Genomic DNA, 21,181 nt, shown 5'->3' with positions numbered 1-21,181 from the left:
TTAGTCATGCTTCCTGCATTTTTATCTGTGCTTTTTCCAAGCTTATAATTTCCAGGTTACTCCACAAATTTAGGAACTGATTGTGCAACAATGCAGCAAATTCTGTGCAGACCTCTTGCAAAATTGTAAATGTACAGCTTGGGCTTTAGCCAAAGTGACCAATAACACGACCTGATTTTTAAAGGTATTTTTCTAAAGTGTTTTAGTATGTGCATGGGCCTCATTGAACTCTCATTTCAGGCAATTTTGTTAAAAGAATAGATCCCACAATTAAATTTACAATATTTTTGGACAGTTCCTGCAGATCTATTTGTATATTTAAAATGGATACTTTTGAGATTCCAACTAGTGTGCAGAGCATGTTGACTTTTGAAGCTGAGGCTGACAGATTTCCATGTTAATTGTTTATTTGATTATTTTGACTTCAGTCTCTCTTGTGTTATAGAGTCAGAGACGTACAGCATGGAAACAGATCCTTCGGTCCAACCTGTCCATGCCGACCAGATATCCCAACCCAATCTAGTCCCATCTGTCAGCACCAGCCCATATCACTCCAAACCCTTCCTATTCATATACCCATCCAGACCTGCAAGTCTGACTTTGGTTGTGGGTAATTTGTTGGATGTAATTATAAAAGATAGGATTTATGGACATTTAGAGAGGCAAAAATTGATTAAGGATAGTCAGCACGATTTTGTGCAAGGAAAATTGATTAAGTTTTTTAAGAAAGTTACCAAAAAGACCAATGAGGGCAGAGCAGTAGACGTAGTTTACTGAAACCTTTGACAAGGTTCTGCATGGTAGACTAATTAGTAAAGTTAGGTCACTCGGGTTTCACATGCGAACCAATCTTGTGTAAAAGATTTGTCCCTCATGAGCTTGCGAATTGAATATGTAATACGCTTAATGACAGAGTGACAGAGTGTTGTGGTGGAGGGTTGCTTTTCAGTCTGGAGGCCTGTGACCAGTAGTGTCCCACAAGGATTAGTTCTGGTTCCCCTTTTTTTTTGTCATTTATATAAACAGTTTGGATGAGAATATAGAGAGCATGGTTAGTGAGTTTGTGGACAACACCAAAATTGGTGCCATTGTGGTCAGTGAAGAATGTTTTCTAAGATTACAAAGGGATCTTGATCAAATGGGTCAATGGGCTGAAGAGTGGCAGATGGAGTTCAATCTGGATAAATGCGAGATATTGCATTTTGGTACAACAAACAAGGACAGGGCTTATACAGCTAATGGTAGGGCCTTGGGTAGTGTTGTAGAACAGAGAGAGACCTAGGGGTGCAGATTCATAATTCTTTGAAGTTTGCGTTACATATTGACAGAGTGGTTAAAAAAGACATTTGGCACACTTGCCTTCATTGCTCAGTCCTTTGAGTATAGGAGTTGGGAAGTCATATTGAGGTTGTATAAGACATTGGTGAGGTCTCTTCTGGAATACTGTGTCCAGTTCTGATCGTCCAGTTATCAGAAGGATATTATTAAGTGGCAGAGGGTTCAGAATAGATTTACCAGGGTTTTGCCAGTATGGAAGGTTTGAGTTGTAAATAAAGGTTGGATAGGCTGGGACTTTTTTCAACGGAGTGTATAAGGTTGAGAGGTGACTTTATTGAAGTTTATAAAATAATGAGGAGTATAGATAGAGTTAATGGTAGTTATGTTTTCCCAAGGATGGTGGGGGGTCGGGAGGGGGGGGGGGGGTTTCAAGACGAGCAGGCATATTTTAAGGTGAGAGGAGATAGCTTTAAAAAAAAAGGCATGAGGGACAAATTGTTTACACAAAGATTGGTTCGCATGTGGAATAAACGTCCTGAGGAAGTAGTGGATGCAGGTAGAATTACAACATTTAAAGGACATCTGGATAAGAACATGAAAAGGAAAGGTTTGGAGGGAAATGGGCCAGGAGTAGGCAATTGGGACTTTTTAGTTTGGGATTATGTTCAGCATGGAATAGTTGGACCAAAGGGTCTGTTTCCATTCTGTATGATTCGAAGACTATGACTCTATTGGTCTGTGTTGGGTGTCATTATCTCCTTTTTTATAAGACTCCTTTTACACTGTTATCAACAGCTCTGTTGCCACCAGTAGTTGAAAACTTCAGTTGTAACCATTACCTTGGGCACCTCAGTGAGCTTGCCAATGTCTGTCATCCAGCTCAGGTACAGCCTGAGCTGCTTGCAAACATCCACTGGACCTACTATTCCTTCAAAAAGCACAAGGACAGTTATTGCTAGAAGGGATTCCCTTCCCCCTCCCAATTCTATGATGTATCATTTTGCAAATATGGCTGGCTGTTAATACCTGCCATAATATCTCTTAACCAACTAAGATGTAACAGTGAGAAAGAACATGATGCATATCTAAGCATTATGACAACAGAATTAAGCTTCAGCACAAAATTCTTCAATTCCCTACTTCACGCAAGTAAACAGTAATAAATGTTTATATTTAGTGGGTAGAAAAGATTGGAAGTAATAACTAAAATAAACGTATCTTAAGCAAGTTTGTTAGTATCTTAGTGTATTAAAGTTCCTACTTTTATTGAAGTCAGAACCATAAGAGAATAGATGAAGAACCAAAGTTTAGGACAGTTATGATGACTTTTTAGAGCTTGTTCTGTATATTTTTGTCACAAAGGTTGATTGTAAACAAACTGAAAATCCAAGCTAGCATGTCTGTGAATTGCAAGTTTAAGGTTTTATTTGGTATCTCAGTCGATTAACGCATTATGCAGTTGCCTGATTGACTCCACCTTTGAAAATCTTCCTTTTTTGTACAGGTTGAAGCAACTTAATGAAATCGTTCTGATACTTACACTTATCATTCATGAACCGCCGGCAGAATTCCTGGAATGTTCCCCTGTAGCTCATTGTACGTAACGAACGATGAAATTGATAGTAAGACACCACTAAATCTTTGGGATTTCTGGCCATGCATATAACCTGTGGTGAGAAACTTGTACAACAACTATACACACAATTTGGTCAACACTAAAAAATAATTTGTAACATGCCAGATCAGTAATATAGGAGAAAGTGAGGACTGCAGATGCTGGGGATTAGAGTCGAGAGTGTGGTGCTGGAAAATGGAGATGGAGGTGAAAGTGGCAGATGGAGTTTAATTTAGATAAATGTGAGATGTTGCATTTTGGTAAGGCAAACCAAGAAAGAACTTCTACAGTTCATGGTTGGGCCCTGAGGAGTGTTGCTGATAAAAGAAAGAGACCTAGGGGCGCAGGTGCATAGTTCTTTGAAAAAGAGGAGTCACAGGTAGACAGGGTGGTGAAGTTGTGTTTGACATGCTTGCCTTCATTGGTCAGAACATTGAGTTTAGGAGTTAGAATGTCATGTTATGGCTTTACAGGACATTGGTCACGGCACGTTTAGAATACTACGTACAATTCTGGTCACCTTATATAGGAAGGATGTTGTTAAATTTGGGAGGGTGCAGAAAAGATTTACAAAGATGTTTTTGGGACTGGAGAGTTTGAATTATAGGGAGAGGTTGATTAGACTGGGGCTTTTTTACCTGAAGCATCAGTGGTTGAGCAGTGACATTATAGAATTTTATCAAATCATGAGGGGCATGGTTAGGGTGAAGAGCAAAGGTCTTTTTCCTAGGGTGGCGGAGTCAAAAATCAGAGGGCATAGGTTTACGGTTACAGTGGAAAGATTTACAAAAGGACCTGAGGGACAACTTTTTCATGCAGAGGGTGGTGCATGTCTAGAATGAGCAGCCAGAGGAAGTGGTGGAGGCTGATACGATTACAGCATTAAAAACCTATCTGGATGGGTATATGGATAGGAAGGTTTTAAGAGGAATATGAGCAAAATACTGGCAAATGGGATGAGGTCAGATTGGGATGTCTGGTCGGCAAGAACAAGGTGGACTAAAAGGTCTGTTTCCATGCTGTGAGACTCCAGAACTACTTGCTTGGTTAAGTGAGCGCAGGGTCCATGTACTGTAAGGCCCATGTAAAATTATGATAAGTCATTTCCTGATCTAGATATTTTACAATCAAGCTGACCAGAGGTTTTAGTACATAGGTAGGACTTGAACCTGGGACTCTTGTTCAGAGATAGGGACACAACCACTTGTGCCACAAGAGCCCTCAGTTCATGGTCTAATTCCCTCTACTGTGCCCTCCGTTACAACAGGTGCGCACCAACAGGAGTAAATTGCTAGCCTCAAAGTAAAAACATTTGGAACAATTTTAAATCCCTCTCAGTGAATACCAGAAGCAAGTATTCTATCTTCTAAAGCAGACTTGTGCAATCTTTTCATACAAGAGCCCACTTTTCAATTTTCAGTTCAGAAGGCAAAAGTTTGGCACAACAGTCAATGTGGATTTCAAAAAGAAAAATTTCAGAGTAATAAATTGACAGTTTAGATGAATGAAGAACGAATAAACATAGCCATTAAATAAAGTGCAAATCAGCACATCCAACTAAAAATCTTTTCTTGTCATCTCAGTTAAGAAACAGAGTTAGAAAACAGACTGCCTAGTTCTGAACCCCTAATCACCAGGGAAGAGATCGGGGACCAGTGTGTAAGGAGTTGAGTTTAACTAACAATGAACATGTTTTAGCTTCTGAAAGCACACACTCTGAACTGGCCTCTGAAGTTCATATGAAAAGGGCGGGGATTGAAAGTTGGTTACTTTTCAATCCAAGCTTTCCTCTTCCATCAGGCTGCTTTGTGGATAGGCTTTAGGAGGAAGATGAGGGAAAGGCTGTGTTTGTGTCTGATTCTCTCCTTCCTCTCAGTCTCCCACATGCAAATGTCTTTTCTGTCACTGTTTCAAACACACACACACACATATTTTTACACACACACACACACACACTTTCCCTCCCACTCAAATTTCCTCGCCATCTCTCTCACTCTAACTTACTCACACACAGTCTGTCTCGCTCATGCTCGCTTTCTCTCTCTCTTTCTCTCTGGCCCTCATCTTGCTCTCGCTTGTTCTCGTGCACTCTCACTGGCTCCCAGATAACACATACTCCTACTTATACTCTCAGGAGACTCATTCCACCATCTTAAATGCAGTCCCATCTTAAATGAAGTGTTTCTTTCTTCCCACACCAAGTTCCCAGCCTCATCATTGACACTGCTCACTGCTCTAAGCCAGGTGCCTACTCATCCAACCAGCAAGTATCCTGCAGCAGCCCATTGCAAACAGGGTGTCAGATCTGCATCATTGCCGCTCCTACTCCATACCCAAATATAAGCATCTGTCCCCACACTGATCCACTGCTATATGTAATGGAGAAAGTGCAGGAAAAATTCAAGAGAAGAATGACCTATGGATGTATATGGATGAGTTCAGTTCCAACATTTATAATTCAAATCAATTTCTGACGAGTTTCAGCAAACTGTTACTGAAGATGCTTGATGCAGATATTTTACCTTTGACTGTCCATTGTGCAGGTCTGTGGGCAGGAAACGATACGGCAGGTGGCATTTAATGAGGCGAGGGGATGTCAGTTCCTAAAGAAAAAGATAAAGTCAACCTGCAGCAATTTACCTTTCTAAAATGAATAGGTTTCTTCAGCTTTTCTCTCCATTGGGTTCTGTCCCTTCATCCACAGTATTTCCAACCAAGGGCATGAACAAGGAACAAGCATCCAAGCATTGGGATGTTTTACAGAGTTGATAGCAATAAAGGAAAAGAAGTTGCCATTCAACCAAACCTGCCCCCCCTCTCCAACCAGATCATTACTTATCATCTGCCTCAATGCGACAATCTTGGACTATCACCCTTGAGGTCCAATAGTCTCTGGAAAGGTATCATTGTTTTGTTTTGAACATGCTCAATGTTTGACCTTCCACAGCCTTCTAGGCTCAAGGATTTCAAAGATTCCTCCTCATCTCAATCTTAAGTGGCTCCACCTTACTCTGACATTATATCCCTTGCTTCCACATTCACTCGCCAGGGAAAACATCCAGTGTACATGTACCTGATAAAAACATTATAGAATACAGGGAAATAGATGGTGACATCTTGAAAAATGTCCATATTACAGAGGAGGAAGTGCTGGATGTTTTGAAATACATGAAAGTGGATAAATCCCCAGGACATGATCAGGTGTACCCTTGAACGCTGTGGGAAGCGATTGCTGGGCCTCTTACTGAGATATTTGTATCATCGATAGTCACAGGTGAGGTGCCAGAAGACTGGAGGTTGGCTAACATGTTGCCACTATTTACGAAAGGTGGTAAATACAAGCCAGGGAACTATAGACCGGTGAGCCTGACGTCAGTGGTGGGCAAGTTGTTGGAGGGAATCCTGAGGGACAGGATGTACATGTATTTGGAAAGGCAAGGACTGATTAGGGGATAGTCAACATGGCTTGATGTGTGGGAAATCATGTCGCACAAACTTGATTGAGTTTATTTGAAGTAGTAACAAAGAGGATTGATGAGGGCAGAGCGGTAGATGTGATCTATATGGACTTCAGTAAAACGTTCAACAAGGTTCCCCATGGGAGACTGGTGAGCAAGGACAGATCTCGGAATACAGGGAGAACTCGCCATTTGGGTACAGAACCGGCTCAAAGGTAGAAGTCAGAGTGTGGTGGTGGATGGTTATTTTTCAGACTGGAGGCCTGTGACCAGTGGAGTGCCACAAGGATCAGTGCTGGGTCCTCTACTTTTCAAATTTATATAAATGATTTGGATAGGAGCATAAGTGGTATAGTTAGTAAGTTTGCTGATGACACCAAAATTGGAGGTGTAGTGGACAGCAAAGAAGATTATGGGCCAATGGGCTGAGAACTGACAGATGGTGTTTAATTCAGATAAATATGACGTGCTGCATGTTGGGAAAGCAAATCTTAGCAGGACTTATACACTTAATGGTAAGGTCTTAGGGAGTGTTGCTGAACAAAGAGACCTTGGAGTGTAGGTTCATAGCTCCTTGAAAGTGGAGTCGCAGGTGGATAGGATAGTGAAGAAAGAGTTTGGTTTGCTTTCCTTTATTGGTCAGAGTATTGAGTACAGGAGTTGGGAGGTCATGTTGTGGCTGTACAGGACATTGGTTAGGCCACTGTTGGAATACTGCGTGCAGTTCTGGTCTCCATCCTATTGGAAGGGTGAAACGTGAAAGGGTTCAGAAAAGATTTACAAAGATGTTGCCAGGGTTGGAGGATTTGAGCTACAGGGAGAGTTTGAATAGGCTGGAGCGTCGGAGGCTGAGGGGTGACCTTACAGAGGTTTATAAAATCATGAGGGGCATGGATAGGATAAATAGACAAAGTCTTTTCCCTGGGGTTGGGGAGTCCAGAACTAGAGGGTATAGGTTTAGGGTGAGAGGGGAAAGATATATTAAAAAAAAGACTTAAGTGGCAACGTTTTCACTCAGAGGGTGGTAGATGTATGGAATGAGCTGCCAGAGGAAGTGGTGGAGGCTAATCGAAATGCCTTTTAAATATTGCAATTGTATGGATACACGAATAGGAAGGGTTTGGAGGGATATGGGCCGGGTGCTGGCAGATGGGACTAGATTGGGTCGGGATATCTGGTCGGCATGGACGAGTTGGACCGAAGGGTCTGTTTCCATGCTGTACATCTCTAGGACTCTATGACTCTAAATTTTGCAAGCTTCAATGAAATCAAGCCTAGTTTCCTCAAACTCTCCTCATAAGAAAATTCCACTAGCCTTGGTGGATCTCTATTGCACTTCCTCTATAGCAAGTATATAAGGGGACTAAAACTGTATAAAATATTGTGCCAGGTCTCAATTGCAGCAAGACATCTTTATTCCTGGATTCAAATCCCTTTGTGATAAAGGCCGGTATATCAATTACCTTCCTTATTGATCTTTGTAGCTGCAAACTACATTTTAATGACTCATGAGCAAGGACTCCCAGGTCCCTTTGGACACTAACACTTCCCTAGCTCTCACCATTTAAGAACTATTCTGCCTTTCTGCTTTTTCTACCAAAGTAGATAATATTACTTATTCATATTATATTCTATTTGCCATGTTCATGTCCATTTACTTAGTGTGTCCAAGTCTGTGTGAAGCCTCCTTGCAACTTCCTCACAACTTACATTTTGTCTCACCAACAAATATGAGATATTACAATTGGTCTCCACAACCATAACATTTGTATAAACTGTGAATAGTTCTCAATCTAGCACTGATCTTTGTCTTACTCCACTAGAAACAGCCTACCATCTTGAGAATAACATCTATTCTCTGCTTTCTGTCCACGATCAATTCTCAATCCATACTAGCGTATTACCCCCAATTCCACACACTCCACTTTTATTTCCTAACTACCTGTGTAGGACCTTATCAAAAGACTTCTGAAAATCTAAATATGCCACATCCACTGTATCTCCTTTGTCTATGCTACAAGTCAAATCCCAAGAAATTCCAACAGATTTGTCAAACACAATTTTCCTTTCATAAATCCATGTTGACTCAGCCTAATTTTTGCCATTATTTCTAAGTGTCCAGTTCTACATCTTTTAGAACAGATTATAACATTTTCCCCATTACTGACCGCAAGCTAATGGGTATGCGGTTCTCCATTTTCCCTCCCTTCTTAAAATAGTGGGATTATATTTGCTACTATTGAATCTGCAGAAATCTTTCCAGAATTTATAGAATTCTGAAAAATAACCATTAATGTCTCCACTATCTTTATAGCCACTTCCTTCAACACTTTGAGATATAGTACATCTAGTCCAGGAGAATTATCAATGTTTAATCCAGTTAATTTTTTTCCAAGTCATAGCTCTTTATTAATGTTTTCAGTTTGTCAATTTGTTGCCCTGTATTCCAGGCCCCCTTTCAGTATTTTTCTCCATGAAGACAGACACAGGTAATTGCTTAGTTTCTCCATCCATTTTCCTATTCTCCACTATAAATTCACTCATATACACCAGGAATAGGCTCACATTTATCCTGACCAGCCTTTACTTTTTCACGGATTTAACTAAGCTTTTAATAGCCTTCCTTTTGGTTTCTCACTAGCTGGCATTTCATTTTCTCTTTCACCTGGTTTTATCCTCACCTTGTTCATCCTTTGGTAGGTTCTAAATAACTCCCACCCTGCCTTAGAAAAATGTGAAGTATCAGGCAAAGATTATTCACACGGCACCAAAAGGGGAAAAGAAAAAGGCAGTGTGGTGTGGAGAAAGTGGGATGGAGAAAGGAGAGAGAAAAAAAAAAATGAAGAATGGGTATACAAAGATAACAAAGGGTTTTTGCAGGACCAAAGGAGTTAGAGAATGACAAGATTTGAAATTGCTGTACATGCGATTCAACCTGATCCATGCCACATACTGGAACGAAATGAAACACATTCAAATCAAGTACGCTTACCTTAATGATATCAAGGCCAGGCTGAGGGTATTCCAGCACAGGCACTTGCTCATCAATATTCATTATTCCAATCTCATCTGGGTCAGCATCTTGGCTCACAAGATACACCAGCTCCTGAAGTAGACTTGTTCCTGTCAACAAACCATGGCAAGTAAACATCTAATTTGAGTTCAGTTTAAGCATGTAATTCTATGTATTCAGTGCGTGCCTTCCTACTTCTCGTTAACTGTTGAAACTTTTAATGTTGAAGGTGTTCTTATTTAAGCCATTAAGATATTAATAGGAAAAGACAGCACAGTGGCTCAGAACTTAGCACAGCTGCTGCACAGCGCCAGAGACCCGGTTCGATTCCAGCACTGGGCGACTACTGTGTCTCCCAGTGCCTGCATGGGTTTCCTCTGGGTGCTACGGTTTCCTCCCACAGTCCAAAGAGATGCAGGTTAGTGGGTTAGTCATGGGAAATACAGGGTTACAGGGAACGGGTTGGTGGGGGAGTGCGGGGAGGGCACTGATTCGGTGGAATACTGTTCGGAGGGTCAGTGCAGAGTTGATTGACCCAATTGCCTCTCTCTGTGCTGTAGGGATTCTACGACACAGACAGAATTGATTAACCATTTACACTGAGTGAGGATTCTAGAACTAAAAGGCAGGGTCTAAAGATTAGGGCCAGATCATTCAGGACAGATATTAGGAAGCATTTCCACACACAAAGATTGGTAGATGTTTGGAACTCTTCCACAAACAGCAGTGAATGCTGGATGCATTATTAACTTTAAATCTGAGATAGAGAAACCTTTGTTAGGCAAAGCATTGAGGGATATGGGCCAAAGGCAGACACAGAGGAACCTCGATTATCCAAACGAGATGGGCGGGCACTATTTCGTTCAGATAATTGATTATTCAGTTAATTGATTCAATCCATTCCCTCTGGGGCTCGGAATTTTCTGTTAAGCCCACTCCCCGTTTAGGAGACTGGGCAGCAGCATCAATTGTTAAAGTTCACTTGAGAATGTGACTTTTGAATGTTCTGCGATTTACATATGAAAGAACTGAAACCAACATGTTCATTCTAAAAGATGAGAGACTTAACAAACAATTCAAGTTTTCTTCAACATATAATTTCAGTTACATCACACTGTAAACTTTTGCTATAAATTCTGTGTCTTACAATCTTATACTCCAACCACCTAATGAAGAGGCAGCACTCTGAAATCTAGTGCTTCCAAATAAGCTTGTTGGACTACAACCTGGTGTTGTGTGATTTTTAACTTTGTACACCCCAGTCCAACACTGGCATCTCCAAATCAGGACCACAGATCAGTTATGATTTTATTGAATGATGGAACAGGCTCAAGGGGCTGAATGGCCTACTCCTGTTCTTCAAAGACCCTCACCAATGCTGCCCTTTAGCCAGTCACTAGCAATTGTTTCTATATGATTAACTGATGATTTGCACTCCAATCCCTCTCCTGAAGTCCTTCCATTTTAGATGGCAACACAGCTGCCTGGATTTTCACCAAGTCAGGCGTGAAATTTTAAAAATTGGGCAGTTCCTGATTCCAGGATTCTGATACCATTCCCAAGCTTTTCCATGTTCATTGGGACCTTCAAGAATTCAGGTTGCAACCTTGCATTTGCAACTGGTCAGCTTCATTGTGGATATTACCATGTCCTAGCCTTCTGCAATTCTGACATAGTCAAGCCAGGTTTTAAAGGACTCAGTTTATGGCAGTGCAGAGGTGTCATGAGCTATAGTTTGCAGGAGAGAACTTTTTGAAAGTCAAGTTCATGGGATGTGTGCTGCCAGACCACTGCCAATCTTTCAGCACCATCTCTCACTCCTCTCTCCTCTACCCACCATCCTCCTGGATACTGGTTGTTGAACAGTATTTGACCAATTTCAATCCCAACCCCAGACAAAACATCACTGGCCTCATGATTCAGAAACAAAACTGAAACGTGGCCCCTTGGGTGAAAGGTTTTGATGTGTCTGACATATCAATGACTCAGTTGAAGAAACAGAATAGAAAGTACCCACATTTTCACTTTATATAAAGTTAGATTGGAAAGCAAGTCACGAGGAAGATAAAAAGTCTGCTCCAAAAGGATATGGACAGGTTAAGTAAGAGAGAAAAACAAGACAGAAATGTGCAGTTATCATTTTAGGTTGGTTAAATAATCTACATTTATATTTTAAGGGTGAGAGGCTTTAGCGTGTTAATATACAGAAGAATATCCTTATGTACAAATCATAGAACATTAAGGCATTTTATATGTTAAATGTTATTACAGAAGAATTGGATTAAAAGAGTAGAGAGGTCTTACTCTTTAGTTGGTTTCCTCACCAAAGAAAGGATAGACTTGTCTTGGAGTGAATGCAATGAAAATTCACTGGCATGATTCCTGAGATGGGTGTATTGTGGAGAAAGAGGAGATTAGGCCTTTGAGTTTAAGTTTACAAAAACGAATGAGAGATCATCTTACTAAAATGTAAAATCATTGAAGGACTTAACAAGATAGGTGCTGACAGGCTGAAATCTGGAATTAAAGATCAAAAAATAAAGCTTCAGCTATTGAGAATGTTGTAAATGTTGGCATTCTCTTACTTCAAAGTGCTGTGGAATTTCATTCACTGTCTATATTAAAAAAAAATTCAATGGACTTTTGGACGCATAGACATCAAGTGATAGAGGGAAGGTGTGGGAAGACCAAGATCTCAAAGAACAGCAGAGCAGGACCTAGGAGCCATCGGACCTACCCCTGCTCCTGGGTTCTATGTTGCTGGCAGAGAAACGGTCTAACGTATTTCTAAATTCAGAGCTATCCTCGGCTCAGTGTTAGGCTTGGAGTTGGAGGGTTGAAATTCCAATGCTTTGGTTTGGTGGTTTATTCATTTTAGTGACAGGAAGTGTAGCAAAGGCAAATTATTGCAGTTGAGTTGAACCATCATGAGTATCAAAGAATCATTTGGGAATATAAACCCACATTTTTTGACGTGGAAAAAGAGCAGTCAGCAATCATTACAGTGAGAGCCTCCTGGGTTCTCTACATGTTTACTGTCTGTTACATAGAAAGCACCAGCTGCTCAGCCTCTGCTGTCATCTGTAAAATGAATAACTTCTCAAATTGTTAATATCAAAACAAGTCCTTTTAGTCTCTTTTGATTTAAGAGTTACGAAAAAGGTTCTTCATCTTGTCTTGTGGACAAGCATTTGACAGGAATATTTTGGGTATTTCTTATTATTAGAATAGATGGTTGCCATCATTTCAGGATGTGCGGCAGTGTGAATGAACTCATTACTTACACAATCCTATGAGAGTTTACTTGGATAGCTCCTGAAAGCAGGTACAGGGATTGCTCTGTGAGATAAACCTCTGGCTATTCAATGTAATGCAGGTAGAACACCAACTTGATATTGCCTTCCGCTAATGTTTGTCAAGTTATTTGTCAAACATTCAAATGCCTGAGCTTACCCTCACATGCTTAACACTTGTGCAAAATTCAGGCACAGCTCAGAGATGATTTGCCCGTTATACAACTATGACAGCCATATTCTGCAGTTTACATGACAATCAATAACATATTCCCCTCTTTCTTGTGGAACAAAGTGACCAACAACCAGAAGCAGCTACAAATAAGTGGAAATGGACAGGCGTCTCTGCAAGTTCTAACTCCATGGTGCTGACCATAGTTGGAATGTCTATTGCCATGGCCGAGGGCATGGTGAGGGGCACAGATGAAACAAAGGTGATAGTATCATCATACCGAATCCTCCTACTCATTTCCTACTTCCTGCTCATCCCACTTACTGTGACGTACAAGCTGGAGATGGTTTAGGGTGCATTTAGTATGACCGCTGCCATTAAATGGATCAAAGAGCATGCACAGGAGCACAGCCTTAGGAACAGGAGAGGACTGAGATGGGAAAAAATTTCTTCTCTCAAAAGACTGAGAATCTTGGAAATTCTTTGTCCATCATTAAGTATATTTAAGGCCGAGATAGACTTTTTTTGGTCTTGCAAGGAAACAAGGGACATAGGGAACGAGGCGTTGAAGCCAAGGATCAGCTTTGATCACGTGGAGTGTAGAGCAGGGCTGACAGGCTGTGTGCTCTACTCCCAATGCTAGTTCATCTGTCTTTACAGCATGAAATCAGCAAAAAGAAAACTTCCTTCAGCACCTGACACACCACTCCTTGTTGACGTTTGGAACTCAAAACATCTACAGAATGTAGATGTTATAGAATCTTAGTAACACCCAGAAGAAATCAACTAGTAATTAAACTGCACAAAATTTGTCAAGAGTCATTCCTGCTGTTGAAGCTGTGCAAAGTTAAAACTGGGCAATAGCGAGAGGGATGAGCTCCAAAATAGCACAACAAGCATCGAATCAGTTGCAAAACTATAGGGAGGACATAAAAGGTGCGTTGATATCTCTCAGAGAGAGAAAATTCAATCTTTCAATTTTTCTTGCACATTGCTCACTGTTTTTGAGAAGAGCTGGCAGGTGCCAGCTGGGTATGTAATGAGTAGGCAGGGAGTATCTGAAATGAGTTGGAGAGGAAAAAAAGTAATAGTTGTACTAGAAGAGTCTGAACCAGATAATAGAATCACTCATGGAAGAACTTTTGTGATAGAAATGATAAAAAAGTCTTTTTTTCAATGTTGTATCTCAAATAATACTTTTCTACTGAAGGAATACCAGAAGTGCAGCACAATACCAAAGTACTAACATACATCATTTGTACCAATTGTGCTGACTTTATGTTCTTTATTGGAAGTTAGAGGCTCAGTCTGGCTCTAAGGATGGAGGCAAGTGGAAAAGACAATCACTGATAGAGAGTATTGGAAACACAGCAGTTGTCCATATTTTTTGGCTGAGTTTCATGTGGAATAGCATAAAATAGTATTCTGATCTGTGTTGCAAGAATAATCCCTTCCTCCCACGGATACATTTAGAGGATTGAATTAAGTGTATTATGATGTCCCTCATGCCAGCAAGCAGACTTCCAGTTTAAAAATAGAAAGAATGATAGTGAATTTGCTTAACACGTTCCCTTGTCCCAATGAATTACCAGGCACATTTCTATCATGTCCTTGAGCTGGAATGCACATTCACATTGTATTTTATTGTATGGTTTTATGAATACATGTAGAATTAAACGTAATGTATTATCAAAAATGTCAAGTTTGAAAACACTGCCACCAACGGACGAATTACAACATCCTTACTTTTGTCCAGAAATGGCAATTTTTCCTCATCTCATTGTAGTGTTTTGTTCCTGCTCTTGCATTCCTCAGTCCTCTGATACGGATTCAATTCTTGTTCATAGCCCATATACTACTCAGGCACAATATCCCTGTCCACTGCAATTCCTATTAATGCCTTACCTTCTGTCATCCTTCTGAAAATGTTTCTTTCCACCTAATCTCTTGGCCTGACCTGACAATTCTTTCTAATGATTCTTTTTTCTTTTGTCACGCTGTACAGTGCTCTAAGACAGGTTTGCAACATGAAAATGTTACATAAAACTACAATGCTGTCACTTTGACCAGAACCTGACAAATACAGAAATAATGTTTTGCAAATTATAAAATAACACATCAGGCTCTTTATAATTTTTGTCTTGTTCTGCTATGTTTGTCTATTAAATAATGAAAATATTCTTTGAGAAAAATGGATTGTGTGATGTAAGGAGTGTGATGTACATATATTTTAATATTAATATTTTAATTTTATTTACTTTCAAGATAAAACTTTGAATGAGTGGCATGTGAATTTTGAACTGTGTGTAATGAATGAGTTCAATGCTGAACAGGTCATGATTTTTTTTTAAAACAGTATGAGAGAGGGAGTGCTTGTGGTAATAACAGAGTTAAAAAAATCACAACACCAGGTTATAGTCCAACAGGTTTAATTGGAAGCACACTAGCTTTCGGGTAGTTTCTATCATGCCCTTGAACTGGAATGCACATTGAGCTGTGAATGTACATTCCAGCTCAAGGACATGATAGAAACCACCTGATGAAGGAGTGGCGCTCCAAAAGCTAGTGTGCTTCCAATTAAACCTGTTGGACTATAACCTGGTGTTGTGTGATTTTTTAAACTTTGTACACCCCAGTCCAACACCGGCATCTCTAACTCACGGCAATAACAGGGATTTGTTTGCATCGAGTGTCATATATGTGGTCAAAGTAAAACATTGAGGAGCAATAGGTTGCTTTTGCTTTAGAGGAATCAGGAATTATTTTCTTCTTGGGAAAAGACCAATAGCTTGAAAATTCTTTTTCCTCAGTTCACAAAAATTGAAGTTAGATATATGAACCAGATTCTCCCAGAGGAAGGAGTTATTTTGGACCTCTGAGGAAATAAGGTTTACCTCAGATGTTAGGATTTAAATTTTAAAAATTGCAGACTAGAAATTGTTGGTTTGAATCCCGAATGAGGTTATTCGAAGTCTAGGAGGTCTGAGCTCAATTGTGTGGCTAATCAAGGAAGGGGCTACCAAATGCTCAAGACTAGGAATTATTCAAAGAAAAAGTAAATTTAGAACTACAGATGTGATAGAGAAGTTAATTTCTTTATGTTTGAGGTACAGTAACATGTTGGTGTTAGGATAAATGGAATTGTATTTTACTGCGGGTTTTCAAATAGTATCATATGTCAGGATCTTGGTTTACTTATTTTATTGTTAAAATCAAATTGGGATCAGTTTAGCTCAGTTCGCTGGACAGTTGATGTGTGATGCCAACAGCATGTGTTCAATTCCTATCACTGGTTGGGGTTACTGTGAAGGCCTCACTTTCTCAACCTCTCCCCTCATCTGAGGTATGACGACCCTCAGGCTAAATCACCAGCAGCCATCTCTTTCTCGAATGAGAAAGCAGCCTTATAGTCTGGTGAGACTATGGCAACCTCATATGGGCCTCAGAAAAACGGACCATAAAATTATAAAATTTTATATTTGAATTTTAAAAAAGTGATATGCTGATTTATTGACTCTCAGTCAGAAAGGAAGGGATGTGGCATTTCAATTAATTTCTGGAAGCTTAAACCAGGAGGACTATCAACATTTCAGGCAAAGTTCACCTTCACAGTTATTCTCTTGTGACCTCCGCTGTGAAGAATGCATAGGACACTTAGATAGACAGATCATAATTAGCTAAAACATCCATTATCAGTAAAGACAGATTTTCTACTGGCATGAATTATCTAGGTTCAGGTGAAGAAATTAGTGAAGAGGCAACAATGTCTGTGCAGCAAAGCAAGATTTTACTTAGCCTAAGTTGTTGCATTCAGAAAATGATATTTGGGAAGGAAGGGGAGTGGAAAAGTGGAATTTTATTGCTGCTTAATTTTTTGTTCTGTCACATTTGTATTATCTGCAGTCAGAATAAAAAGATTGTGATAAGTTGATAAAGTGAAAATTCTGAAGTGCTGATCCCTAATTATTATGCCGTGTATAAATCCTAGATGCAAAATACAATATCAACGTTTATACCTGTACTGGAGCTATTGCCTATAATAGGCCTTGCAGGTTGTTTTTTATGGCATTACCCTGAGAGGATACTATGAGCTTTACACACATTCCCAAAATGGACATTCAGCACAAGAGTGAATTTTAAACAAGTAACGACCGAGGATATAAATAACTGAAGTCAAAGATCAGAAAGAAAATGCAGTACTGCAGTAGGTCCATTAGCCAATGCATTACATCACTCTTTCAAACCAGCCAATTCTTCGTAAGGGGGTGGGTGGGGGAGGGGAAATCTGTTTAGAAAATAAATTCAATTCATGAAGAATGGACCAAACACCATTCGTTTTTCTTTGTTTATTTGATTGGAGATTAGTTATGAATCTCAATGTGAAAAATTATTTCTTTCCCAATCCAACATACATTTGAAGGGAAATCTAATTATTCCTAGGGCACTTTAGTACCTGCCCTTCTGTGGAAGACAGGATACTAAACCTTCAGTCCTGGTCTGTGGGATTCCAATTTATTCCTGACGCATAACCCTTTCTGACAAAAAGCATTAACTCTTTGCCCACCAACTCATTTTGTACTCTTATGAAATAAGCAACAACAATAAAAACCTCACTTAATTAACTGGTATAAAGTGATGAAGTAAATATAAATACTATACCAGCACAAATTCCCTGCCTTTGTGTTATGGCATATTCAGTATGTAAATTGCTTCTTGCTTTAACCTTTGGGAAGGTTAAATTACTGGCTTTTTTTCTGCTTTGTTTGATTTTTGAATATTCTACAAGTGACAATTTTTGGTTTTCTGTAAATGAGCCTCCAAACCAGTTTGAGTTTTAGATTATGAAGCTGAATTTGAGATACAGTACGTCACAGTCAGAGCCCTCTCTAATCCACAGAGGAAGCTTCACAGTTCATATCTGGCCAATGGAAGCAAGTTAAAAATGCAGCCACCGGTCTCTTGTACATGAAAAAAAAATCAAATTATCCAGTAATTCCCATAAAACAAAAGTAATAGAGAACAGGGAGGGGTTTTCGCCCCAGAGTAATTTTAATCAACTAGTTATTTCAAAATTAAAAGGTGTGTGTTGTGATCAAAACATTAGAGTTAGATAGATAATGTATTTTATTCTCTGTTGGTTTTATAGCACTTCAGAAATCAGGGACTCTGAACAAGCTTTGAAACTGAAACAATGATTTCAACGGATCAAGAGAAAAAAAAGAGTGACATTGCTAGGTGAATGAAACTCTCACCCTCCTCCATTGCCGAGGCCTGGACAGGACTTACACAGTTAATGGTAGGGCCCTTGTCAGCGTTGTCGGCCAGAGAGAGCTGGGCATTCAGGTACATAGTTTCCTGAAAGTAATATCTTAGGTAGAGTGGTAAACAAGGCAAATGGCACACTTGCCTTCATTGGTCAGTGCACTGAGTATAGGGGTTGGGACATCATGTTGAGGCTGTACAAGACAATTGGTGAGGCTACTTCTGGAATACTGCATACAGTTCTGGTTGCGTTGTTACAGGAAGAATGTTATTCATTGGGAAGGGTGCAAAAAAAGAAAAAGATTTGTAAAGATGTTACCAAGACTGAAGAGTTGAGTTAAGAGAAAGCTAGGACTTTTCTCCCTGGGGCATTGGAGGTTGAAGGGTACTTTAGCGAGGGTTATAAAATAATGAGAGGCATAGATAAAGTGAATAACAAAAGGTCTTTTCTTCAGGGTAAGGGTGTTCAAAACTAGAATTTCTAGGTCAAGGAGAGAGAGGGGAAAGATTTAAAAATGGCTTGAGGGACAACATTTTCACACAGAGGATGATGTGTAAATGAAATGCTTGAGGAAATGGTAGATGAGATACAGTTACAACATTTAAAATACATCTGGACATGACAGAAAGGATAAAAAGAGGGATATGGGCCAAATGCAGGCAAATGAGGCTAGTTTAATTTGGGAAACCTGGTCAGCATTTACGAGCTGGGCCGAAGGGTTCATTTCTGTACTGTATGACTGAGACCAACCTACCCTTACACCCTCATCTGCACTGCTCTTACCCTTCTGGATTGGTCTGTTCAATAGAACCATCTGAGTAAATGGAGACATATGCACACTTAGGTGGACAGAGGATACAAACTGGACTCTGGAATACTCAAACTGTATGGTCAATTCTCACATAAGAGTTCCCATTTTGAAAACTCACTGAATAAAATCTATTACCTAAGCTAAGTCTGATTACCATCAAGGTAAGCAACTGTTACCTGATGACAGAGTACTTTCCTGTTTGAAACAGCAAAGCCTTGAAATTTCGCGCATTTATATAAATCAGAGGTGTGCTTATCAATGCTCTACTTTTTTTGAACTTGCCAACATTTCTTGGGTTAATTGATTTGAGAAGTCACCTGTAATTTAAAACAGGGTGCCTGTGAAAGCGCAAAGGAATTTTTAAATGGCCTGGTCCAAGTGGAGAATGTGGTGAGGGGGACAAAAAATGTTTGGTTCCTTGCAGTGGCCAGCTCTTCTGTGTTTTTGACTCACTTTCCAAAAATTTCTACCATTACACCAAATGGCAGCCAACAGCTAGAAGCAACAAAAGATCTTATTTTAATCCAACAGCTGTCTCATCCTTTGCCATAAAATTGAATAGAAAATCAGTGAGAAGAGCAAAAAATTGGGCCGGTCTAATTTATTTGCTTCTGCATTTCTTTTCCAACGATTAGAAATATTACAACTCCATTCATATACATTTGTGACCTTTATTATAAGTAATCACATTCTAAACAGATGAACAGTAAATAACATGTTAATTCATTTGTTCATATAGATGTCAGTGTTTTAAATGTAATAGAACAGCTTAACTCAGGGCAATGCCATTTTTAGAACACAAGTCTTTGGTATTGTACGTGGAATGTGGAGTATGGCCTTTGCCATATCCAATGCCTTCAGCTGTATTTTGATATCATGGAGAGAAGGTTGGTATTTTTGATGCTGGGACCACAAGAGACCGCCAAGACACTACCAGTTTTGGCTGAAGAAGGAGCAAACTTTACCTTCTCTTGGGAAATAAGGCAGCACGTGTGACTGAAGTATTAGTGGTTGGCACTTCGGGACCAGTGATCATAATTCTAATAGTTTTGAAATAGTTCTGGAAAAGGATAGGCCCTCTATAAAAGAGAAAGTTAGTCATTGGAGTAAGACAAATTTTGACAGTATGAGACAGGAACTTTCAAAAGTGGATTAGGGTAGTCTGTTCACAGGTGAAGGGATGACAGGCAAGTGGGAAGCTTTCAAAAGTGAGATATCGAGAGTTCTGAGGCATTATGTTCCTGTTAGAGTGAAGGGTAAGACTCATAAGAGGAGGAAATAATGGATGAACAAAGATATTGAGGCTCTGGTCAAAAATAAGGAAGAGGCATATGTTCGATGAAGACAACTGGGATCAAATTAATCTCTTGCAGAGAATAACGGGTTTCGGGGCATTCTTAAGATGGAAATCAGGAGGGCAAAGAGGGGATAGGAGATAGCCTTGGCCGATAAGTTTAAGTATAATTCAAAGACATTCTAAAAGTTCATTCAGAGCAAAAGAGCAACTAGCGAGAGAACAGGACTCTTAAAGATCAAAAAAGGTCATTTATGTGTTGAATCACAGGTGAGATTCTAAATGAATATTTCATGTCAGTGTTTTTACTATGGAGAAAGAAATGGAGGCTAGAGAACTCAGGGAAATAAGTGTTAATGTGGACTGTTTTCAAGACATTAAGAAGAGGAGTTGATGGAGGTCTTAAAATACATAACGGTGGATAAATCTCCAACATCTTCTCAAGTGTATCCGAGGATATTCTGGGAAATTATGGAAGGAATTGTGGAGTCTCTAGCAGAGCTATTTGTATCATCTATAGTCACAGGTGAGGTGCCAGAGCACTATGGGGTGCCAAATGTTGTGCCTTTTTTAAAGATAGGCTGAAGGGGAAGCCTGGGAACTACAGACTGATGAGTCTAACATCAGTGGTGGCTAAGTTCTTGGAGGGGATTCTGAGAGATAAGATTTACAAGCATTTGGAGAGAAAAGGTCCGATTAGGGATGGTCACCTTGCCTTTGTGCATGGAGAAATCTCACAAACCTGATTGTTTTGAGGATGTAACTAAAAAGATTGATGAGGACAGAGTGGTGTCTTTAGTAAAACCTTTGACTTATTAGTCTACCATTAGTCCGCATGGTAGACTAATAAGTAAAACATCACATCAGATTCGGGTTGGATTCAAAATTAGCTTGACTGTAGGAGATAGAGAATGGTAGTGGAGGGTTGATTTTCGGACTGGAGACCTGTCACCAATGGTGTTCCGCGTGGAATAGTGCTGAGTC

At 39.8% G+C, this 21,181-nt stretch overlaps 1 protein-coding gene across 2 annotated transcripts in view; it reads right to left on the bottom strand.

Moving 5' to 3' along the window:
• sult4a1 (sulfotransferase family 4A, member 1) overlaps positions 1-21,181 on the bottom strand; it is a 54,856-nt gene that overhangs the window by 20,972 nt on the left and 12,703 nt on the right. For both annotated transcript variants that reach the window (XR_006314457.2, XM_043709202.2), the window contains exons 2-4: positions 9,344-9,474; positions 5,416-5,496; positions 2,819-2,945 (exon numbers count right to left, since the gene is read on the bottom strand). Coding sequence is in view for 1 of the 2 variants with exons in the window: in XM_043709202.2 (XP_043565137.1) it covers positions 2,819-2,945; positions 5,416-5,496; positions 9,344-9,474 (339 nt within the window). In the remaining variant the exon portion in view is untranslated. The remainder of the gene's footprint in view (positions 1-2,818; positions 2,946-5,415; positions 5,497-9,343; positions 9,475-21,181) is intronic.

Source organism: Chiloscyllium plagiosum, unplaced genomic scaffold (assembly GCF_037043375.1).
Source record: "Chiloscyllium plagiosum isolate Xiang-an unplaced genomic scaffold, Cpla_swu_hap1 HiC_scaffold_19, whole genome shotgun sequence".
NCBI lineage: Eukaryota > Metazoa > Chordata > Chondrichthyes > Orectolobiformes > Hemiscylliidae > Chiloscyllium > Chiloscyllium plagiosum.
The sequence above is the reverse complement of the archived record's forward strand: the minus strand, read 5'-3'. Positions and strand labels throughout refer to the sequence as shown.